The sequence below is a fragment of the Thunnus thynnus genome, chromosome 9 (genome assembly GCF_963924715.1).
Source record: "Thunnus thynnus chromosome 9, fThuThy2.1, whole genome shotgun sequence".
NCBI lineage: Eukaryota > Metazoa > Chordata > Actinopteri > Scombriformes > Scombridae > Thunnus > Thunnus thynnus.
In genome coordinates this window covers 26253830-26279690 of record NC_089525.1, presented here as the reverse complement: position 1 = coordinate 26279690, position 25861 = coordinate 26253830, and the positions used below count along the sequence as shown (strand labels likewise).

The window sequence follows — 25861 nt, the reverse complement described above, 5'->3', positions numbered from 1 at the left end:
CAAGGAGTAAACATTTTACACTTTAGCCAACACCAGAATGACTTGCAATGACTGAGCAGGCAGAGCTTCTATCTTTTGCTCAATGACAGTCTGTCGATGGAGGTTGGTCACTGTGAGTTATAGGATGGTAACCACAAGCTGCTGCTGGCAGGATGGAGACAAACAGCAACTGGTCCTGCAAGTAGTGGACAAAAAAAAAAAACCTGTTGATCTCAGGCCATGTGCAGTATAACAAGGCAAGCAGTAAATTAAACAATTTGTTTACCCTTGTTTGAATAAGCCTTTTGTATGCAATGAAAAAGCAGATAATCATTTAGTAATAGTGAGGGTTTGATTTAGATGCAACCTCGTCTTGACACTGCAAGATGTCACAGCTCACTCTGATACTAATTTTAAACATGAATGTTACCATATTGTACCATATTGTTAGAGCATGTTTTGTCTGCAGTCCAGACCAGCAAATGTTTGTGTATGCAGTCCAATAAAGTTCAGAGTCATGATTTACAGATTTGAATTGCTGTTAGCCAACATTTTAATCGGATTTCCATTCAGTAATGGCTTTAACAGGACGTGTTCCAGATTAGATTAATGGTGCTCTCCGAGAGGAAAAAGTCATATTAGTACTGTCCATGTGACACACATCCGTGTAATCTTAAGTTATCAAAACTCAAAATATTTTATTGCTCCAGTGTCTTGCAGTGATGATTTATAGTTTTTGTTTTTATAGAGATTTTTATAAAGCTAGTTTGTAAAAAGACTGAAGTGCTCTAATGTCTATTTCTCCAGCTTGTTCCCCAAGATGTAACACAATAAGACACATGGGACAGGATAATGGCATGCATAAATATTTGACGGCATCCATAGAAAGAAAAAAAACTCAAATTTGCATAAAGTTTGCTGTGTCGTAGCCTTTTTTTTGAATCATGTTCATGAGAAAGCCAGCAAACCCTTGGGACAAAAGCCTGTTAAAGTAGTTTGACAATAGTTTTCCTTGAGATGTAAAATTGTGACTGTTTCAACATTTTGCAAATGTAATAGTACTAGTTTCTACAGAAACTGGCTCTAGCATAGAGCTGCAATGCTGAGTCAATTAATCGATTAGTTGACTGACAGAAAATTAAACGGCAACTATTTTGATAAGTGAATAACTGTCGAGTCAGTTTTATTTATTTAGAGTCAAATCACAACAGAAGATATCTCAGAGGACTTTTATGTGTCATACATGATAGTAAACTGAATATCTTTGGATTTTAGACATAATGAAACATTTTAAGACTTCATCTTGTGCTCCAAGAAATTTTTCACTATTTCTTGAAATTTTGATAGTAAAAATGATTCATCGATTAATCAAGAAAACAATTAGCAGATTAATCAATAATGTAAAAATGAAAAACTGTAAGTTGATGCTGACTGTAGAACAGGGAAATTCATACGGTTATTAATAGAGTCTTTAATTTTTAAGTTGTCATCAGGTAACTGCAGTAAAAGCTCAGCTTTTACTGCCCAGTAGTTAAAAAAATACCTTTTTATTTTTAGTCAAAATGCAATGCTGTAGCTCTATACTGCATCTGCAGTGACAGTGTACACTGTTAACATTAACATTAACAAGATTATTTTTAACATTGCCATAATCCTTAAAAGACATTTTAGTTCATCGTGTAGCATTTCATGAGCGCATATTTATGGAAAACACAGTGTGGAAACTCTTGAATATGGCAAGTTGCCAGCAGGTAAATTTAGTCACCAAATATTTTCGATGCAACATTAAACTCTTCCACAGGAGACACTGTTTTACATTGTACAACATAAATCTTGTGGATGTCCATATTTCTTCCTTTTCCACCTCATAACTTCACCACATGAAGGCGCAGAGGTTTTATTAAGGAAACACTAATTTCTGTCTTTCATCTTTGAACCGATCGCGACATTAGGCGAATAAAGGATGTAAATCATCTTCCTAAGTGGTCCTCTCCATAATAATGTGCATTTTATGCCCAAAGATGTCATGTTTGTACAGCTGGAGAGTCAGATCAGTGCGTAGAGGAGGACATTAACTCTGACAGTGTTTGGGGCTTTTGTTTCTACAATATGAAAAACTCATATTAAAATGCTTTGAATCAACACATTATGATTTGAATGAATTTGACACGGAGGCCCCGCAGAAGCAGATTGAAGAAACCTCTTATGAATATCTGGTCTTACTAAAGAGAGCAATTTAGGATTATTGCCATAAAAGGAACTGTGTATGTAATTGAGATTTAAAATCCTTTTCACAGTTTGCTTCCGTAAGAACAAAACGGACTGTTATCTGATCTTCGACTTTTACGATAAGATAGGACGGACAGCCGGGGTTTCAGTCCTGTCGCTAAACTCGCATGAACCGATGAGTGCACGAGGCTTCAGACACTAGACGCTTTGACAATTTCCACAGCATTTTCTAATTCAACCTGCGTGTGAAGGGAAAATTGTACAACACGAAATGAAAAAAAAAAAATACAAAAACAAACAAAAGCGCTCAGGTGTAATTTTCTGTGTGAAGTCGGAGCCTGGGAAACTCTTCTGCCAGGCTGCTCATCAGACACAGAGTCCGGGTGGCTGACAGCAGCGAACAGAGGTAAACGTCAATTAAGACGTTACAGTAGATGACAGGCCTAAAGAAAACAGTGCTGAGAGATGCCATCTGGGGCAGACTGTGTAAACTGAAGGTGTCTGAACACGATGCTTCAGATAAGGCTAAAATGTTAGCAGCTTTAGACTTGTCAGGTTAACATGAAGAGGCATGAGGAAGACTTTAGGTAGCTGGTGTGCCTGCAGGCTGCCTAATTTGAATGATATACTTTTTGTATTTTCTCTGTTTGATAGTTGGATTTTAGAAAATGCAACGGTTTTGTGCAAAAAAATTTGAAACAAAGCGAATGCAGGAAGCGTTTCACGTGGCTAACACTGAACATGATTCAGGCTTACTGGTGTTTCTTGCAGCTCGGTAGGTCGACTGTAGTTAGCCTTAATGCTAAATAATGCCACTTGAATGGCATTTTTATCCAGAGGAGTTTGGGCATGCAAGCTTTTCCTCTGCAGTGGCCTGCTTCACACATAGACACACTTTCTGATGTGTCTCCAGCAGCAGCTTTTGCTGAAGAGCGTTGATCACCTTTGGACTACTTCTGTTCTATAAAATGTATTTATTTAGTTCCTCAGAGAAGAAAAAAACGGCTCTGAGACGCGTCCAACTTTTATATTTAACATTTTAACTCAGCAGCTGGCACTCCAAAGCAGTGTGACCTACGCCGGTGATTTTAACGGTTCAGTTCCACGAACACATCAAGCTTCTGACTTCTTCACTATACAGGCTCTTAACAAATCGCTGCTAAAACACGGCGAAATATACAACCGCAGGTAAACATACTTCTAAACCAGGTTTCAACCAGAACAGGGTATCTTTCTCCTATCAAATAAATTCACGATTCTCTCCTGATGGATCATTTCCCCCGACTATTTCAAGGTCCATGAGAGCCGTGCTACTGATCTTTTCAGCATGCTTAATGTGTAGAAATTGATTTGTAGAGAAAACATCTGAGATGTGTGTTTTTGTTTTCATCCCTCTTTAATAGAACTTCACAGAGCAGGAAGTGTGTGCGTCATGAAATTCGCCCTGGTTATCTGCTTTCACACGCTCCGGCCAGCCGCCTGCCCCCAAACAGCACCGAGCCCCCACTGTGAGAAGGGTTGATGCACAATTTACACACGCGGGCTGTATGCACATCCATACATATACATGCAGATTCCTCCATAAGATACACACACACACACACACTCAGCATACACGACAAGTTTGCATATCTCTGCACACCTTCTCTCAATCACGTAGCCGTAAATGAAAACCAGCAAGCCAATATTTTCACATAAAGCACACATTTTAAAATGAAAGCCTCAGACAGAAACATAAATATTTTTTAATTTTGCAACACGTAACCAAACGCAAACGTCGTTGCAGCGGAGCTCTTGAATTAAATCGCACCGTGTTGCTGAGAAGCCGAGCAGGTCAGATGAATCTGAAGCTGCTTTGTGGCTTTCGGCTGAGATGGACGGTTGTGCATCTTGTTATGGAGAACTTCTCCTCTGGCTTTAGGTGAGGGTGAGAATGTGTGAGGTCACACCATGTGACCTTTAGCTGAAGCCGCTGGGCTGCCATTGGTCCAGAGCCAAACCCCCCCAAACCCCTCGACCACCTCCCCCAGACACCCAGCAGTCCTCTCTGCTGTCTGACCGCTGCACTCTTTGGGTAAAGTGCTAGAAGTAGATGTGTGTTTGAAGGTAGCCTGTCTATCATCTGTGTAGTCATTGTCTTGTCTTCTTCTAAAGCACAAATAAGAGACAAACTCGCTTTTACTGAATTCAGAAATCTTTCAGTTTGGAAAGCTACTTGGTTTTTAGCCTGGAGTCCTGCTGTAATTTAATTTGGGCCTGTTACATCACTGCCTACTTCAAAAATAAACTATTGGTCAGAATCCTCATGCTCTGAAACATCAGTAATCTGAGTGCATTTCCTTAACCTACAGCTCCCACACTTCCTGCTACATCTTATCAAATAAAAACAAAAACCTCACTAAATATTAAATGAACTGTGTGTTTGTTTCCTCTGTGTTGGAGAAGAGAGAAACACACGTTTTATGAACATCATTTCCAAAGGCACACGTGCAAAAAGAAAAGGAGTTTAAATTAGTTTAAAGACACAACTAATATGAGAAGTTAGTACTATGAATTTCTAAAATATATTCATCTTTGAAGCTTAAATTGTTGCTGCATCTAATTAATAACAATACCTGTGAAATGTCAGTGAAAATATATTCCTGCACTATTTTTTTTTAAATTAAAATTCACACAGAAATATCTGTTTTCCGTGTTTTCTACCATCAGTTGCATCGTATATATTATATTCAGGGCAATTTGTGCAAAAAAAAAAAAAAAAAAAAGAAGGTGTGTTTCAGAAAAGTGCAATAGTTGAAATCCAGGCCTCATTAGCGTGTAATTAGAAAACATGCTCCCTGATAATATCGCATGGAGACTATTACCAAACCAGCTCATATCTCCTCTAAAGCCGCCGCTGCATGAATATTGAGAGCTTGTTAATTAATTAGATTGGAGGTGTAACGATACATGTTTGGATATTTGCACTTCCTCGCTTTTTATTTGAATTCCCAGAGGAGAGGAGGTGGAAGCTGTGTCGGCTCGGTGTGTTACCTCACATTGGATTTTTTTTTTTTTTTTAATCAGCTGGCGGAACAAATCTCACATCAAGATGTGCTGGTGGGTTTTAGGTGTCCGAAAAATGAGGCAAGGGGAAAATATAAATGTGCTTTAAACATAGATTGACAATCTTTATAAGAGCCTGCTTATTAGGTTTATTGTTTATATTTCTTAGGTAGCCTATTGTGCGTATTTAATGCCTGCTAAGCATGTAGTTTTTCTAATTTAAAGGAGTTTAGTTCGGGTGCGTAAATGACTCTGCAAGTGTCTGAATTCAGAATAATAATTAACTTAAACGTGAGATGAATTTAAATATCTACGGTGCAACCAAAAGCTTTATTTTGTGAATTTTCTCTGCAAAAAAAAAAATCCGTAATTAAACGTGAGCGAACATGCAGCCACAGGAGCTAAAAAGCCTATTGTGTTTTTTTTTGTTTTCCATTGAAACTTTTAATAAGCTCTTACCTTGAGTAGGCTGGAGAAGAGAGGAGAAAAGGCAAAAGGTCTGCAGTCCCTGAGCGTCGGTGGTTCCAGCCAAATGAACATTTCCCAACTGAAGCCTCCTCTCTCCAGGTCATCCTGTGCGCTCACACATGTTGATTGTGTGGATGTGGATTGTGGCTGTAGACTTGCGTATTCGCGCCCCCCTACAGCAGCCGAGGCTTATCCCTGTCAGCTGATTATTGCTCCGCGTTACCGACTCCATCAAAAGGTGACACTTTGTGCAAAAAAAAAAAAAAAAAAAAAAAGGACCCGCAGCTTTTTTTTTAGAGGAAAATCTAATTCTGGAGGGCGAAGAGTTCAGGCCGCTGTGGATGCGCTCAGATATATTCACAGATCTGTAAAAAGAGAAGATTGCTTCTCTTGTGTTTGTTATTTATCAATTCTTTTTTTTTTTTTTTTTTTGTAAAAACAACATTTGGACTAACTGTGATTTATTTCTACTCATAATAATCCCCCCCTTGAGAGATGACCTGAGGCCTCTTTCAGCATGACATCAGATCCTAAATCAGCTCCTTCACCAAGTGGACACATCTCTCTTTTTTCTTCTTCTTTTGAACAGATCATTCTTGTTCATTTTAATAGTGATAACAGCTTCATACTGACGCTTTAAAATAGACTATAAACACACACAAAAAAAACCCTCACATCATGATCGTGGTTGTGAAGCTGGACGGCGCACGCAGCTCAGCCTAGGGACTATTTATTTGACTTCTTTCTGCGGGGAAGTGTTGCGGTGCTTCCTCCCCGGTGCCTCCGCGCTCTGCCTGCAGCCACGAAAGGTGCAAGTCATCCCCCCACCTCCCCACACCCCACCACCCCCGCCTCCTCAGTCATCAGCAGCCCCGCATACCTCTCTGTGTGCGCTTGTTTGCTCAAGCTTGTGAATCAGTTTCCCTTAGACCGTGTCTTTGTTTTGCTTTGCCGCACTTGCGCACTATAAAGCAACGACTTTAAAAAAAAAAAAAAAGGGTACAGAGCTGCAAAGGAAAACTACAAGGCAAACAGAGACATGCGTGAGACAGAGAGGCTACACAGTAAATTTAGATTTCTGGAAGAAAAATTGCAGCTTTAAAAATATCCACGATCAAACTCGTCTCACTGTTGCATTTTGTAGATTATGATCATAAATCCATCCCTGAAATATACATTTAGAGAAACGCACAACTCCTATTAAAGCGTAAATCTAATCAAAGGATGATTTTTGTTTAAATTGTGCTGCACGTTTTTTTTTTCCTAATCATCCACTCCAGACAACTTCCATATCTTCTGAGTTCAAACAGAGAAAAAAACCTCAAACTCTAATGGACTGTTGTCATTGTTGTGTGGTCCAACTGCTGTTTGTTGATTCCCGTGTTATTTCAAGCACCAGTACCCCGCCGGGGCTCTTGGCTGAGCAGGCAGACATGTATTCAGCAGTTAATCTGACGGAGCATCTCGCTGCTATGTGTATTGGAGCGACCCATTGTTTTCCTCTATAGATTAGCCGCACAAGCACCTCCACATAATCGAAAGGCTATAGACAGACTGTCATTGCTTTACACTCCACTAACAGACTACTAACACAAAGATTCAATAAAAGTCTCCCAGCAGAATGTTTTTGAACAATATATTTACTTCCATTAAATAAAACACAATAGTTTTTTTTGGATGTTGAAAAAAAAAAAAAAAAAAGAACATAATTCCGTACCAAATAGTATACACAGAGCAAAAACCAAATAATTTGTCGCAGGAACATTTTGATGCTTCTTTTTTTTTTTTTTTTTTTTTTAAAACCAGAATTGCTATTCTAAATCGATATTCACACAGACATTAATAATAAATTTATAATATGTTAGAAACACACAACTGGTGCGTTTTAGTATTTACATTCCCTTTTTGTTTGCAAGCAAAACATGATTCCTTTTTAGGGTAATTTTTTTTTTTTTTTTTCCACATGCGTTGATAAATTGAACCTGGAGAGGATTGGAGGGTTATAGCGCATTCGCCTCGACAAACAGGAGATGATAATTCAAATATATATACAACCTTTCAGTCAACAATTAACGTCCAAAAATCCACCAGAGAAACCCCTCATGACGAGCTATGAAAAAAAAATGAAACAGGCCTGTAGCTTTTTACTGTGCCGCAGTGTGAAACAGGCCGGTACTCGTTTAAAAGGGGGGGGAATAAACCTAAAAACTCCCGTTTCAGTTGGACTCCGGTGTGGAGTTGAGCTTGTTTTTCAGTGGTTCAGTCTTCTAGTGCCCTTTTTGAAAAATGAAAAAAGTAGTTGTAGGCTAGTAGTCTCTTGTTCCTGTGGCCGGCTGTTTGTGATTACCCCACACACACTGCAAAAAATGACCACCATAACAAGCCATTTAGTCTCGTAATAACTCTCAAAATCGCATGATTCCTAAATTCAAATAAAAAATAAATGTACCAACAGGGTGCGGTGGGATAATTTCACACGTTTCTTGATATGTTTTTTTTTTTTTTTTTTTTTGGAGTTTCCAAGGATAAAGTGGCGATATCTTGAGAGGAGGAAAAAAAAAAAAAGTCAGAATAATGTACATCACACCCCAACTAGCCTACATCAACAGAATGCCAGCTGATTAATACATTTCCTGAAACACATTACAAAAAGTAAAATTATTTCACCGCCACATTTTCTCACTCACTTGAGAGAGAGAGATAACGTTTCAAGCGTCACTACCAGCCTCTAATGACTTGCTTAAGGTGGTTATTTTTTGCAGTGCAGGTAGATATTAGACTGGTCTGTCCACGGCGTATTGGCAAGCGCTCAGATTAGTGGCCGGATTCTGCACACTGGCATATCCAAAACTCGAGTGCTGCTTGGCTTTCAGTCTCAGGCTGGCCAGGCTGGAGTTGCAAGTGTCCCTGTACACATAAGGAGGGGTCGGAGGCGCGTAAGGGCAGGCCGACGTGGGCACCCCCGTGTTGAGAGACGGGTTACTGAGGTTGTTCAAGTTATTGAGGCTGTTGAGACTGGAGCCCGGCACCCCGGTGACCGCCGATGGCACCATGCTGGAAGTCATGGAGGATATGGAGTTGGGCGGTGAGAACATGGTCTGCGAGGATAAGGGGTTGACATTCATGGAGTTGAAGAAGGGGAAGCTTTTGGTGGATAAAGAGGCCGACGTGAGGCCCTTGGCGGCCCAGTTGTTGTATGTGTAGCTGGGGTACATGTCGTCGTAGGGCTGCATGAGTCCATTGAACTGCGGGCCGAAGCCGTTTTTGCAAAGCTCGGCTTGTTGGTTTCTTTCCCGTTTCCTCCACTTGGCTCGCCGGTTCTTGAACCAAACCTAAACCCAAAGAAAATGAGAAAAGGTTAGAGATTGTCTTTGAGGAGAATCTAATCCTTTACAGCTCCTATATGATGTCTTACAGCGGCTGCTCTGAGTTCTACATTTTAATATAAGAAAAAAAAAAATCTTAAATTGTGTGCATTTTTTCTGTAAAATCATATTATAAATGTAATTCTAAGTATGTTTCCCTAAAAGGTTCAACACCTATAAATCCAAACAAACACTGTTTTATAAATCTTTTTCTTTCCTATGCAGATAATTCCCGCTTTGAATCCGCCTTTTATCTGAACAGAATACACATCGCGGGGTGTCACCACAGCATCTCAAAGTGGAGAGGTTGTGTATTCCTCTGCAGGCGTCCACAAACACGCTGACCTTAATCACACAACGCCAGGGCGACAATCGCAAAATACAAGCTTTGCACCTCTTTCACACGAGCAGGAGAACACGACTGGTATCTGTCACCGACTCATGTCAATAGCCTCAACTGTTAACAATGATATGAATGTGTAATTAAACGTTAAAAATAACAAATAAGTAGTTTTTTTGACTTTTTTATTTTTTAAGTTACTGAAAAGATGAATTCATTTGTGCTAAAATTATTTTTGCATAGTGTGCAGGGGATTGTAATTATATTTACCCCAATAGATAAACATATACAGTCTAATTAAAATTCGGCTTCAAGCAGCTGTATATTTAAACAAGAGTCTCATTATTTGTTTTCCAGCTAAATATTGTGCTTTACACATTATTACATTATTTTCAAGAAACCTTCAGCCGTGCGTAAAGTTTGTCGTTCGTGCGTAATAATATGAAGATAAAGGATATTCTTAGACACACCGGACAATTGGAACAAGTTACCCAACATTATAAACACTAATTGTTTTTGTTTACACCCGAGGGAATACTCACCCTGACCCGGGCCTCTGTGAGGTTGGTCCACACGGCTATCTCCTCCCTTGTGCTCATGTCCGGATAGCGATTCCGCTGGAAAGTGGCCTCCAGTTCCTGCAGCTGCTGGCTGGTGAAGTGAGTCCTCTGCCGCCGCTGCCGCTTCTTTTTAGAGGGGTCATCTGAGGAGTCGTCGTTTTTATTTTGGATCTTCTCTTTCTCTGTAGAAAGGACACGAGTTAATTCAGTCAGGGTCAGGCGGGTTTTAGGCCTATGTGCACAAAAAAAAAAATCCTCAATTAATGACTGTTGGGGAAATTAATGAAATATTTAAAAATCTGAATGTAGATGAAGAAATGTTTTGATCCATAAAAGAAGCCGTTTTACTTTTTTTTCATGTTTTGTATTTCCTTAATTTTGTGAGATTTTAGTGAATATTTCGATTTAATCTTGACATTAAGAATTTAAATAAACGCTTCACTAATTTTAGTTGACACGAGACAAGCTCCCTTTCATTTACATGACACAGAAACTTTTCACACACAAGCCAGTGTCAAAACTAATTATATGACAGCTTAAATGACAGCTATAATCGCCTGTTTGCATGCATGAAAACTCCCTTAACGTTGATTAATGGGAGCCATCTTTTGTTTGATATAAAGAAGACATCTGCTGCGCCTCGCTGAGAACATCTGCAGCCCGGGCGGTTCTTACCGACAGACTCCGGACTGGACGTGTCCGACACCGTGTGCACCTCTAACCGATGTTTAGAGTCCACAGACCGCTGCAGCGGCTGTAAACTAGAGGCCATTGCCAGAGCCGTGTGGTGCGTGGAGGCAAGTTTATTCCCTGTTAGGTGGTGGTGGTCTATGTTTAATGGATCCCTCATAGAGTTCATCGGTAAAAGATCGCACAACTGGCTGTCAAAAGCAGATTAACTCCCCTTTAGTACACGCAGGATAGGCGGAAAGTCGTCCGTCTGCGGAATGTGTTCAGCTCCCCCAAAAATGCACAGCAGCGCGGTTCCTCTTGCGGTTGAGATGAAACCCTCTTTCTATATAAACTGGAAAATGCTTTAAAATAGGCCATTGAGTGCAGCCATACTAGCATCGGGGATAACAGCGGCTACCTCGGCTGACTATTAGAGTGACAAGGACAGGTAGGTGATATTAGATCCAGAGGCATACACACGCCACACCGCTCTCTGTTCATTTCAGCTGTTGCCTGTGCGCTGCCTATCCAACTGCGCCTCTCTCCAGACCTCCACGTCACCATGTTGCGCCCGCCCATATTTTCTCTGACAGGCACATCCATGTGGACACGACGGTGTGCCCAACCAACCGGAGCTTGCAGAAACGAGATATGTCTGCCAATGTGTTTATGCGGGCTGGCGCTTATTTTTCTCTTCCAAATAAAAGCATGTAAAGAGAGATGGGACGCACGGTGTACCCGCGGCGCTCCGAGGTGCCGTTGCGCAGCAGCCCAAGACCAAATAAAAATGAAAATAACACAGTTTGGCCTCATTTTATGAGATGGGTCCAGTGGCCCAGTAAAACGATGCAGTTCTATTGATACCCAAGTTGAGCTGCATGCTCGCAGGCTCTGCCACCGCAGTTTACTCAGAGACTCAATGTAGATAAAGCGAGCCACTGGGTGGATTGTATTGAAAGCCGTGTGAAAAAAAAAAAAAAAAGATGCACACTGCATATCAAACACAAAAACCTTCTGCAGCACAATGATTCTGTGACAAGACTCGCGATGATAAAAAAAAAACACCCACTGGAAAAAAAAACAAATGTAATTTCTAAAGGAGGGATGTGCCAGCCTGCTCCAAAACTGTCTGTGCGCACTTGTCAACTGACACTAACTGCCAGACATGCATGTGTAGAGCAACACACGTGCAGCTGGTGCAGCTCACGGGCGTGTTGCATTGGGATGCAGATTTTCAGATATCATGTACTCATTCAGAAGCAAGTCAGTCAGGGAATAAAACCCTGATTTAGAGTAGTAAACACAACTCTTGAGTTTAAATATTGTTTCCACTTCTGATGTTTGACCTCATATTCAGTTAGATAGTAAGGAAAATGTCTAATGTGCGTGACCATAAAAGGTGACCAAACTGACCTTAAGTGAGTGAATCGTCTACCACTTCCCTGTATATAACCAATATCCAGCGGAAAAGCATTGACAGTACTAGTTGTAAAACCAAGCAATCCTCTTGACCTCCCCAGAGTTAAGGTTTAAATATCCATTAAATCAACCCCGCCGGAGCCACGGTTAACCATGCAGACTCAGTTTGTTGACGACGGATTACTTTATCTGGGTGCTTAACTGGATATCTCTCCTCACTTTGCGTTTGGACCCCTCAGTCGTTCTCAGCGAGCACTCCTGTAGTTTTTTTTTTTTTTTTTTTTTTTTTTGATAATCTGATAAGACTCTCATTTGCCTAAGAATTTCTGAAGGAGGACTTTTAATGAGTTTGAGCTGATATGCCAGCAAATTTTTTTTTTTTTTTACTTCATCCAATTCCCCCCAAGATTGTGACGCGTTAAGGCAAAGTAAACATGTCTTATCAAACAAATGCGCCTTTAATTTTCAAGGTGGGAGATCGAGGGTGGAGAAATGTCAGCTGGGTAACAGGTGATGGAAGTGATGGGCCGATTGTGTAGAGAGACGTTCATGCCAATTTAGTACGAATCATATAAGTGCACATGACACACACACATATATATATATATATAAAACTATTTCAATACAAAGGATATTCTTTGTGTCCTTCTCTTATTCCCTAACGCACATTGATCATCATCATCATCATCATCATCAAATAACACACTTCCCTTCTCCACGTGGCCAGTCGAACGCCCATTTGGATTTGGCGCTGTTAAGAAGTTACTGGGCTAATCCCGTGAAAGCCCCTGATATATAAATACCAGCAGACCATAGACTGTATGTAACACACACACACACACACACACACACACACACACACACACACACACTGAGAAGGGAGAGAAAGATACTTTATCAAAACTAGAGAGCGAATCCTCTCTCACATAAAGTAATAAAACCTTGTTTGGATGGTCTCAGAGTGATTCAATTAAGATGATTCATGTTTTTTTAAGTGATAATCATTCATGTATAATTTTGATTAAATTATACATAATTTGCATGATGTCGTAATGGATTCACTATCATTCATTTCTTATTATGAGTGTGAACAACACAATAACGCCCTTAGATTTAAAACGACACTAAAATGTCAAAATATAATAACATTACTGATGATGATTGTGAGTATTTTGGAGGTAAAACGTGATTGTAAAAATAACAGATTTTAGATTTAGGCACTTTTCTTAAAAATAACAAGAATAAAAGTCTTATTTTCTGTCCAACACTGAACAGTCTGTTGCTCCTTTTTTCCTCTAGCCGGATTGTAATACTAAACTTGAAGTGGATTATCGGTTTCCTCTTCATTTCTACCTTCTGAATGCTTTATCTCTCTTCTGCGGATTACTGCGTGCAATAGGCCTCCGTCATAGAGGGCCATTAATTAGCTATTCAGTCAATATAGGGAGGGGGGGACGACAAGGCTTTTTACATAGGATTAAGGAGACATCAGATTCCTCCATTAGTATATTCCTCCTCACGAATGAGCTTTCATTATACATTTAGTTTTCCCCGGAGTCAATCCAACATGCGCTGCATATATTAGGCCACAGACGCTCGGTGTGTCTATATTTGCAAGCATCACTCTCACTCACCCGCATAAAATCCCGCGTTTATTTCGGTTTCTTTTTTTTTTATATACGATTATTTTTTTTAATCAATGGTCGTTCACAATGCGCAGCTATGACGCCATGAAGAGCATGCACTTTGTCACATCAATGTCGGCTAAATGAAACCGAATGAGAGTTATTGGTTATTCGTTTAAGGCCCTAACAAGACCTGATGTCATTTCCCCCGCTACACTGGCGAATAATTAATAAATCCCAGGCTTCCCAGCTTGTGTTCAGTCTCTTGTTGGATGTTATTCGGGGGATTTGATTTCGGAAGCATGCTGCCATTTATTGTGAATAGATTCGAAAATGGTGGAGGAGTATTAGAGAGAGGGGGGAAGACGCATGAAAAAAAGGGGTTTTGTTGCTGTGTGCTGCGCCAAAGGCAAGTAAGTAGAGAATTAAAGGCCACAATAAGATGTATAATTATTCATATGGTTAATCTTTTGAACTACATCATATATATATATATATATTAAAAAAGGCCGTGGCTGTGCAGAGCTGTTTTCCCCCAAATGCTCGGATGTTGCTCACTGAAGCTGCAGATCCACACGCGACCACCAGGTGTCCCTCTAAGACAGTGAACAACCTGGATTCACCAACAACTTCTCACTGACAAGCAAAGCAAGACTTAAGATCTGTGACCCACCCCCCCTCCTACCACCCCCTCCACCCCCCCACCACCCCTAACAGTTCTAGTCTGAAATAACGCTGCAGAATACGCACATGAAGCAACTTTTTTAAACATCAAAAATGAAATCTTAGACTCTTAAAGAAACCATGTGTCATTTGGTGCGAATCCCAACAAAACTCGTCGCTATTTTCTGGAGAATTCCGCTTATTTTGCGTTTATTCAAATATGTTGAGCCTGTTTTTAAGAAACCTCACAAAACAAGAAATTTGGAAAATACCACCAGGCTGTCAGAGCAGTTAACTTAATTCACAAAAACGTCCTTGAGCCAGGATGTGTCAGCTAGTCTTTTTTTTTTTTTTTTTCTTATTTTTGCAGTCTAATTTGGGACATTTTTCGTAGACAACTGTGCATCGTCTGTGTGAAATAGATTAAAGTGAACATAAGGGATGTGTTATAGGCCCAGATAATAAATGTCCTCTTTGCAGCCTGTATCAATTACCAAGAGGCCTTTTTATGCACCATTTTTGAAATCCTTATATATACATATATAGATTGAAATGTTGGATCTCCAAAAAAAATCCTGTTTTTTTTTTTTTTATTCTTTCTATGAGCTGTGAGAAACGCACCACACTGACTCACATGGATCAGATACTCACCTATTTGCGCGCAGGTGGTGGCCAGTTTGCGGCAGTGGGAGTCCATTATCGCAATTTGTGGAAAACCGCTTCTGTAAAAGCAGACAAAGGAGCCATAATTAGCCTTTAAGATTAGTAAACAACCCCCTGCCTGCATAATTCATACAACTCTACCTCTGCAGCCAGTGATTGTGGAGTGAACATGAGACCAGGAAGAGTTGTTGTGTGCTCAAATGTTGGTGGTCTTGAAGAGAAATAAGTTAAAACGAATTTACTTATAAGAGCATAAATGCTGGTTTTATAATAAGAGTGAATACATGAATTAATACATAAGATCACGTTGGGATGTCAGCGCGCTCTGATGTCACTGGTAGCAATAAAGGTGCCTTTTAATTTTTGTAAGAAATGCGTCATATTTACATTTCACCCAACAAAAATAATATTTCAAGAAAAATCCACTTGGTTTGAAAAAAAATGGAAACAAATTGATTTGAAGTGGAAACAAATGAATCTTCTCATCATGATGATTGTTAATTTTTTGACAAATCAGGCTCTAAAGCGCGGTATCATCACTCAATATGTGTTGTTATATATTTTTTTCCTTCCAACGTCAGACTTTATTTTTGTGCAGTCTGACTCTAGAAATCTGAAAAGCAGCGTGTTCTGCATGAGCCGGATCTTGTTGCAGCCTGCAGCAGTTGGAAGTGGAGTGATTCCGTAGTAAAATCACGGGATTAGAGTCTGATTGAGATGTCTGTCGGTGGGATATTACAAAATTCATTATCGCAGCCCTCATACTACCTCGATATGAAGTTACACAGATGGGGTTTTATTAGTCCAGGCTCACACTGTTTGCTTATGATAATTCAAGTCGGGGGGAATTTGCATGCAGTCATGCTGTTAACCATTTTCCTCACTTCTTCACTTCACCTGCTCTACATCATCTGTGAGGGTTTTTTTTATTATTATTATTATTATTATTTAATTCAAAAGATGCAGATATTGGAGGTTAAGTTTTACCGGTGTGTACCTGCATCACTCTTCCCTCCTCTTTATCCCCACTACAAAATGAAATAGTGCGGGTCAGGCTGTAAGGTGGAAGGTTACAGCATGCGGCTCCGTGTTATCTAATCAGTGAGATTTAATGAAGGGTCCCTCCAATATCTCAGCCGCGGCCTCTGGAATCACTTCCGGTGTTAGTTATTTATGTATTTATCGTATTTGACATTATTGGGTAAAATATTGAACACAGTTTCAACATTGAAGGGATTGTTTTGATCTCTTTTTGTTGCAGACTAAATAAAAAGCATTAAAAGCATGTATTTCCTTTAAAAGCGAAAGGCTAAAATACATATGTAACATAAATAAATAAATTGCTTGATTAATTGACGTTTTAGTAAAAGAAGGTCGATATTAGAGCGCTAATTTGAAAACCAAACTAAACAAGTTGTCCACACGGCATGATTAATGTCATAGAATATCCGTAGGCACGTACTATTCATAATAAATAATAATAATAATTAACACGTAATTACGGTTCAGTGTAACTTCAAAAAGAACATATCCTTTATGTGTGTATATATTATTATTTTTTCTAACAATACGCCGCAGTTTACATCCAATTGGAGCAGCTTATAAATATATCTGTGTGAAAATGATGATTCCAGATATAAATCTCCATCCATCCATTCATTCTCACTTCACGGGCTCTCTGTGCTCTCACCACCACCAACAGTTGATATGAGTCAGTGACTCACATGGCATCAGGCCCAGTGCAGACAGAAAGCTGGCATTGCCTCACACTGGCTTTACTTCTGAAATTAACACAGTGGAGCATGAGACTGCAGCCTTTACCGGGAGATGAATCGACTAACCTCCACCATATGGTCCTGTATTAATTGAAGGCGTGAGACCGTGAACGTGGCCTCTTTTACCCCGATTTCTTTTTTTTCTTCTTCTTCTTCTCCTATATTGCAAAATGATGCAGAGGAGAGGAGGGTAAACAACATCTGAACTCACTTTAGGCCCACTTGTTTTTTTTTATTGAGTGTTATTTATATTTTCCTCGGAGTTTATAACGTTTGTTTATTAGATTTACTCACAATTTATTTTAGTTTGTGTTGTTTTTTGAACCTCACACAACCCAAACGTTTAGTAGCAAAAACGCGTGTTGATCTGATGCTAAAACGAGCAAAAATCTTTCTTTTCTGATCCTTTAATACATGTTTAACATTTGTGACGCTTTTCTCACGATTATCACTAAACCAGAGGACAATACAGTTTAGTTTACCCCCCCATTTTTTATGTCCCCATGCACACTCCATCACCGCTAACGATACATCATTATCATCCGCCGACCTGTAAGGCGAACCCTGCCCTCACACCACTTCATGCTCCTTTATGTTACGGCCACGGCTTTGAAATTCACATCAGAAACACAAAGAAGAGGCAAAAAAAAAAAACCCCGAGGTGGAACAAATTCCTTCACTTGCATAAACTCACATCTCCGCTTCAAAAAAAAAAAAAAAGTGCGCCTCTACTCTTCTACTGCACTTACCAGTTGAAGACACCGGTGGGGTTTGATCTTCCCAGCCGTCGGCGTTTTATTCTGTAGTGAAGAGATAAAATCCCACCGTCCAAACACACTTAGACACCAGTAGTTGTGTTTACAGCGAGAATTCAAGCAACTTGAATGTCCAGTAACGCTGGAGTCTTAAGTTTCTGTCCGGAAATGCGTGCGTGCGTTCATGGATGGCTCCCCCGCTATGTTATCCAAAAAAAAAAGAGAGACGCAGCGCTACCTTTTAGGATTGTTTCATTTATGCGCATAAATAACCATCTGTTTACAGTGCGAGGAGAAACAGCGAAGGAGGCGTTTTCATCCGAGTCTCCCCTTGGTTCGTCCCCTTCTGTCTTCCTCAACTTTTTCCCCCTTGAAAGACGCTCCAAGAGTGGCGCATTTTTCCTCCTTCTTTTGAGCTCAGAGAGGGACCCCGTGTGTGTGTGTGTGTGTGTACGTGTGTGTGCATGTGTGTGTGTGCTTTTAAAGGGGTGTGTTTGTGTATGTATGCCTCTGTAGTCTAGCGGAGGGCAAACTTACAGCCTCTCAACTTTCAACAACAATCAAAAATTCGGAATGGCAGCTTTTGAAAAGCACATGCATATTGAAAAAAAAAAAAAAAAAAAAAAAAGCAGTGATATTCCTGTTGTCCCGCCCAGGCGCGTTTACTGTAACGGCGCACTAGTGGAGGCGCAGGCATGCAAAACATATAATGGTTCAATTTGCCTAAACTCAGCCTGCAATTTACAACAACAGACTCACCTGCTTATTATCTCAACGCTGTGCGCAAAATAAACTATTGTCATAACCACAGATTTATGACTAAATCCACTCACTGGCAGTCAATTTAAAGAAATTCCGGTTTTTTACATCAAAGATACAGGCTCAGATTTCAGTCTGTTTTGTAACCCAGCAAAATTAGAGCCTAATTAATGTGTAATTAAGCTGTCTGTTTGGCGATTGTATACATAATTTCACATATTTATAAAGCAGAGTATTTGGAATATTCAGAGGTGGGTGGAAAACAGATAGAAAAAAAAAATGAAATGGGTGTATAAGGCTGGTTCAGGGCCAGACAGAGCGCTATCGTGTTGCGGATTTATGTGCAGATGAAGTGAACAGCTGGCTCGGATGCAAATGTTCTTTATAGATCCGTTTCGTTAGATACAGACTGGGCTGATTTTCCATTCGCATCTTAAGTGAGGCGAGCAGACCGGACGTAGGCCTGCGCTCCACGCGCCTAATCCGTCTTTTACATTTTTAGTCATACTCCCCATCAAAGCGGTAATTAATGCGCACATCCACACGGGAATTTCTAGGCAAAAAGGGGGGACACTGAAGCAAAACATGCGCATCATCAACCCTCCCAAACCAAAATGTGGTGAATCAGATATCCCAAACACACACGTAATATAATAAAAGCTTAATGGATCCTTATGTAACCTTATAAACAGAGTAATGTAATTTTAACAGCTGCTTAGATCAGGTTGATTTATTTTAGCTAGACCCATTAAATTATCTCATTTTTTTTAAAAGCATAGATAAATGGTTTTTTAGTCCTCTACAAAGGCCCAGAAAGGCCATATTTTATTAATTTTCCACTCGCGTAAAACGTGCAGACGGAGTGCGTTGGGTCAAATGCAAACCAATACAGGGAGAATAAATAAAATCAGCATATTTGCCAACACTGCTCACTCACTTCCTCAAAATCTGACCCGTGCGTTATGATATTAAAGCACACGTGCCCATAAACACACACACACCCCCCAACCCCCCGCGCGCACCCACACTTAAATTGCAAGTAAACAACCCCAAAGCGAGTGCAGAAAACATCAACCCCCTGCATCATGCACATCCTCAAATCACGCCCCGCCTTGCACTGAGAGGAAAAAGAGGGTGAGCAGCGCGTCTGGAGAGGCATGATGCTCGGCTATTCTCCTCTTACCTTCTTATACAAAGAAAAAAAAAAAAAAAAAGAATCAGTCAAGAGCCTCCTCTTTCTCACGCAGAAAGGTGCAGAGGAATGCCTGAAGTTCAGAGAAGGCTGGCGGGTATGAAATCTTTCGCCTCGGGGGCAAACTGGCGGCTTCTTTTCATTTCAAGCGCTTATCGATTCGCCGTTGTCATCTTTGGCGACGCAGAAGGACACTTGAAAGAATTTCTGATGGGGCTGTGATGTGAGAAACAGGGTGACCTGCTCTGCTGATGCTCTCTCCTGATTCTTAACGAGCACATCAGCCCGCCAGTCAGTACAGTTGGACATTTCAACTTTTTTTTTTTTTCCTCCTCCTGCATACTGGAGAGGACTTTAAAACACTCTTTCCGGCTTTCATATAGAGCCTATCAGCACGCATCCAAGCCTCCACTTAAAGAGATGAGATGATAGACTGCCCTCCAATTCAGCCACAACAGAAACACCAAATCTACAACTTAAGTCGTCATATTTGGTTCCTTTTAAAAAATAAATAGTTTGAATGAATTATCATTTTGATATGCTAATTTTTAGCTGATCATTTTCACTTAATGACACCTAAAAACAGATTGTACACATAAGATGATGCATAAAACGAAACATATTTCCCCCTGGAGCCATTTTTTAAAGATCTATAAGGCCTGACAGTTTATTCAAAGTGATGCAGATGTATAAAACCATTACAGTATTCTGGGAGTCATATGCACACCCTACAGAATATGGCCCTATATTTCCATGCATAAAGACTGTGTTGAAACATCATAATACTTGTTATATGGGCTGCGTTCTGTGCCAAATTGTGCCTCGACACAGACTTATCAGTCTTATAGTGAATTTGAGCCCCACTTAATTTCCTCAGACGTATAGAATAAATGGTTTTGTGTGACAAATGCCTTTCCCCTCGTCTCTGCAGCCTTTGCATCCCGCTCGTGCCATGAGGAATCAATTAAATTACAGTCAAATCAAAAAGAAACAAAAAAAAAAAAAATAGCTTTAAAGGAGCTTGTCTCTGATTTTTCTCCTCTCACCTCACACCATGACTTTTGAATTAATTCACAGACTGCCATTAAAACTGAATCTAAACCTTTTTTTTTTTTTCCCACACTAGTCAGTGAAATATACGAGTCCTTGCGTTGAACACTGTCATCCTCCCGATGCACCGGGAAGCTTGAGTAGCGCAGATGTGAAGTGGTTTCATTATTCAGGGGTGCTCTTTGCCTGAGAAACCAGCCTGATGATTTTCTTCTTCTTCTTCTTTTTTTTTTTTTCTTTTCTTTTCTTTCAGTTTTCAGCCTCAAACCACATGCGATTGTCGCCTAGTGTTCTGTCTGGCCAGCACTCTGTGGCCATGTAATAAAATTTGGAGTCAAATCGGTGTTTCCAAAGCCACAAATCTTTAAACAAATCAGTTTATGTACTGCTAATATGTTAGAAATAAAGTAATGGCTGGGAATTTAGTTTTATTGTGGGGTGTGACTCGCTACGATTGAAAGGAATATGAGGGGAGAGGACAGGGAGGTGATGAAGAGGAGTGAGGAGAAGGAGAGAGAGGAAATAAGACAAAACATTAGATGAGACTTTCCCCTTCGAGACAGAAATATCCTGTGTGTATTTCCGTTTGTCAAGTATCACTCCAAGAACGTTATTAGCGAAAAAGCTGCCTGTAAATTAACCAAATTAAAAGGGTGGCTCTTTGATAGCTCTTGAGCTTGTTGAGCGGCTTTATGCCTGATCCTTACTATTCCAGCTCTGTCACAGTACCAAAGGGAGACAAGCTACACTAACGCTAAGCACTCCAACTCAGCAACATGGCTTGTGGTTTAGAACGTAATACGCAAGGCCAGTAAATGACTTACATGATAGGCTACCCTCACTTCTCCCGACATGCCCAGCTAACATGGTGTATATTTAAAAAGTACTCAGCTCTTCGTCTTTGTCTTCTTCTGTAATTATCCGATCCTCGGCTTCCAAAGAAAATGCTTAGCTGATGTCATTGTGGTTTTGGCCCCCCGACTGCTCTAATATTAATCCCATACATGAAGCGGCTTCAAAATGAATAAGGATTACTTTGAATTAAACTCTGGTCCATGTTTTTATGTGAACATATTAACTCCTGTCATTGCTGGTCAGTCAGACGAGCCAGTCTCCATTCCTCTTGACTTTGGACATGACATGACTCTGGTCAAGCATGATTAAAAATGTCCCTGAGACCAGGACGGCATTCATTACGCTGACAGCCACAGACAGACAGCACAGCGGCTCGGATGATCTCGGGGAAAGTAATAGTCGGTGCATGCATAAACACATGCGGCCTCGGCCTTAATCACAGGTGTGAGCTGGCCAATAAATTGCTCAAGCAGGTCTCTGATCAATTACATGAAAAATCAATGGGAAGCTGCCACTAACCTGCCTAAGGGGAAATCGGCCAAGAATGAAATTGGTGTGATAAAATGACTATGATGCCTCCCACCCCGTCGATAACATGTAAAACAGTTCAGCTACATGCTAACTCTCCTGTCAGCAGAGCTGAGGTGGACCCAAAGGTCACAACCGGAATCAGCTTAGTCCTAATTGGTCTACTGTGGCAGCGAGAGAGGACACGAGGAGAGGGGAGGGGCGGGAGCTTGAAGAGATTATGGAGGCTGATTCAGACAAGTGTAGAAATGTGGAAAATAAACCCTTTTAAAATGTGTAAAACAACAAAATGATAAACAATAAAGTCATATATTGGAAGTACACGTGTAGTGAGGGAGTTCACTCAGGAGAGGTAGAGGAGGGAAAGATTTTGTTGGCACAAATTTGGATGAGTTTGATTTAGCATCCTGTTTTTCAGTTTTGGCACCGTCTACTCTCATCCAGCAGTTCAATAACAACAACATTCCTAAAAATTGAGTGTTCATTCTTGACCTTGGAAATATGTAGTTTGTCAAAAAAAAGGTGAACACTTACTTGCTCTTTCTGTGGCTTTTAACCACATCTCATGTCTTGTCATGGGGATGACTCAGCTAATCCCCTTCCCGTATATGATCATGACAACTTGAGCAAACTCCATCATCTGCCAATCAAACCCTGGACTGCTAGTAGCCTAAGTGGTCTTTGAGTTAAATTATTCTTTTTGAAACATTTCTAAAATTCTGATGATGGAAAGTCACTGTACGGTCGATCGAGAAGCTTTCTTTAAAAAACGCTGCTGGTCTCAAACAATATATTGAAAATGATGAGTCACCAAATTGGTGTAAAGCTACAGCCTGGTTCCAGACCTCTGAATCCTAGTCATCATCGGTTTGCGTCATCATCATCGTCAGCTGTTGCACAATGAATGGTACTTTTTGTATCTATAAAATGTGCAGCGTTACATTGTGGAATAGTTGGCAGAAAGTAGCGTACATGCCAATGACACTACTTTTTGTTCCATCGTGGAATTTATGAGCGCACTATATACTGGATATATTTACACACTCCGCATTCGGACACTCAAATAAAACGGGAGAGTAAATGTAGTGCGCTATATAGTAAATCAGGAGTGATTTCGGGCCACAGCCTACGTCTAGTGTGGTGCTCAGTTAACACCTGTTTTCCTGGTTGGGGTGAAAACTGAGCAAGAATGGGGATGTCAGTAAAATAGTGATGGAAAAATTACCACAAAAATGACGCAAGTATAAAGATTATTATAGACTAGACAAATACTGATTGGTTTGGGCTAAATGGGCCGTCTTCCAAGCATAAAACCGCTAACACTGACTACACAATGAAATGGAAACAAAATGACATTTCAGGTTGGTAAACCCAGAAGAGTTTTTAGTTTTTTTTCTGTCATTTTGATGTTTCAATGTGGACTGCAAACTTAAAAAATACAACGCGGCTAACTAAAGACTAACATGAACAGAGAGATTTTGATACGTAAACAGAATTTCAGATGGATGACTGAAAAAGGAATAGATGTAAAAAGGTAATGAGAAAAATATATGGATATGAGAAGATGGATTTAAAATAGAGCAAAGATCACCTCCAAAAGGTAGACAAGGATAAAAGATATGAGGAGAGAGAGAGAGAGAGAGAGAGAGAAATGGCGGGAGGGGTGGATACAACATAGCTAATCTGAAATCAGGATGCTAGTCCCATGTCATGTGTTCTGATTAGTTCCAGTGTTTCACGCTGCTCGTCTCTGCTTTTCATGGAGCCACAGCGCTTGGCTGCACTGTACATGAGCGCACAGTGTTTCACCACAATAGAACGACCAAACCCCGTACGGTCGCTAGACTACGAGTGACACATGAGAACCTTAAAGACGACGCAGGGTCAACATCCACTCAAACTGCGCTGATCTGTAAGCATATGTTGTACATCTCTGTGTCATATCCCCTATAAAGGCAGCATAGACTGGAACCGCGGTTGATTTTTAAGGAACAGCATTACAGCGATTTAATCTTTTTTCAGACCTCAACGACCCTTTGGCCTTTTCCTTCAATTCTGTACTTCAGATTCACTAATCTGACAGTGGGGGAAACATCACAGAAGAGGTGATGGAGGGATGTGGATGTATGTGTACTTATAACGTTCATGCTGGATGCGAGATTTGCTGTGCGACTCAGTCAACGTATGTGTGTGTGTGTGTAGGGTTTTCTGTGCAAGTGTCATGGAAGAGAGGAAGAAAGAGAGAGCGAGGCCATGTGTGAATGAGGAGGGTGAGGTGGGGGTGTCTAATCCAGTCCCAGTGTGAAACTGTTGACATTTGTGCTTTTTTTCCCTTCATTATGTGACTGGGGCTGTTTTGCGCTGGATTAGCTACAAATCTCCCATGCAGCACATTCAGCATGCCACTAGTAGTTTAACTTCATTAATAATGGATGAAGAGATTGTAATCCAGGAGTAAGAGAGCATGCAAGAGCACCGTACACAGAGAAGGAGAGACAGGGAGAAAGGGCACCCCTCTAGTAGAATGAGTTTTGTTTTTTTTTCCCAGGACAATCCTGTGACGGTGATAACATTACCAATTATTGCTACCCACATGTAATATCGCATCAATACTATTGTCTCTGGTTGTAATTTGCTGAGAATCCACAAAGGTAGGGGTGCGTAATCGAATATGTGGAGGGGTGAATAAAAGGAAGGGAGACTTCGGAAGTCTCGGCGGTGCATATGCTAGTATCTTCCATTGATTGTGTTTACTCAAGCTTCTCATCGCAGACTATTATAGAAGACCGGGGGACACACCCTGGCCCAACAGCAGGATAAGGGGGATTAAAGGTATACATATTCACTATTTCTGTCTCCGCTGCAAGCTTTGATTTCTGTCAACACAATGGAGGTACGGCCTGTGCAAAATAAAGGCCAGTGTGGGCGTGAAGGTGGATCGAGATTCCGGTTGAAGTCCAAGTGTATGCAGAAAAGAAAACTTGTTGCATAAATGACGGGTAATGGAAGGTTGATAATGACACATATACTGCAGGTAACTTCACATATGAGATTTTACTATGTAATTTAAGTGTTTTTTAATCATTTAATTGAATGGACTCTGATACAGAAGGATTGTTTGCTGATTAAGTAAAAAATAAATCTTCAAAATAATGATTGGCAGATCAGATGACTTGTCCTCAGTTGGTGCGACACAAAGTGATGTCATTTCTTTCAGTTTCAATAAACCTTTCACATAAACAGTCAGTGTTCTTCCAAGCACAGAAAATAACACAGCAAGTGCATTTTTTAAAACATTTTGGGATACATGGACGAAGAAGGTATTTTTGCTTAGTGTAGCTTTGATAGTTACCATGTCTGAAAAGATGAGGTAAAACATGTCAACATTTATCAATGGAAATATCTATATATATATAGTGCTTGATTGGTATATGATAGTTTTTTGTCTTTGTACCAAATATCATTCAGAAAACCACAAATACAATCAACAATTCTTTTTCCTAATAATAACTCAGAGACTATTTTGCCATTTGACTGCTGGTTGTCAGAGAGAGGACTGTAATCCTTTTGAGTTCAGCACTACCAGTTTATAGTGGAATTATTCAAGTCAAAGAAAGATAAAAGGGAAGAATGATAAGAGGAAAGATTGAGGCTTTGATCTTTGCTGGTATTGTTTCCCAGGCGGATGGCCACTGAAAGCTTTGGTGATAGTCTTGTAATTGTGTTGGTCGGGCCTTATTCTCTTCTCTTTTGATAGTTGATTGTTCATTTTTATGGCTTTTCTTACTGTTAAGGGAAAAAAGTTGTTTTTTTTAAGGTACAAGTGTTTTCAATAGCTTTAAGAACATGGAAACGGCAAAAAGGACTTTGAGTTTGTCACTCTTTCCCGACCAATCACCATGTTCCAGCCCTGCACCAG

General features: G+C 40.3%; 1 protein-coding gene and 1 long non-coding RNA gene across 6 annotated transcripts in view; one reads left to right on the top strand and one right to left on the bottom strand.

Moving 5' to 3' along the window:
- LOC137189807 (uncharacterized) overlaps positions 1–25861 on the top strand; it is a 115843-nt gene that overhangs the window by 10717 nt on the left and 79265 nt on the right. The gene's annotated exons all lie outside the window — the stretch shown is intronic.
- Positions 7495–18271, bottom strand: pitx2 (paired-like homeodomain 2). Of its 3 annotated transcripts, XM_067599871.1 has the most exons (4): positions 17553–18271; positions 15017–15087; positions 9969–10168; positions 7495–9053 (listed from the first exon to the last, which is right to left on the bottom strand). In XM_067599871.1, the coding sequence occupies exons 2-4, from the start codon at positions 15060–15062 to the stop codon at positions 8496–8498; spliced, it is 804 nt and encodes a 267-aa protein (XP_067455972.1). In that variant the 5' UTR covers positions 15063–15087; positions 17553–18271; the 3' UTR covers positions 7495–8495. The 3 variants fall into 3 exon arrangements, with proteins under 3 accessions (XP_067455972.1, XP_067455971.1, XP_067455970.1); XM_067599870.1 differs by lacking the exon at positions 17553–18271 and having other exon boundaries at positions 15017–15245; XM_067599869.1 differs by lacking the exons at positions 15017–15087; positions 17553–18271 and adding an exon at positions 10662–11787.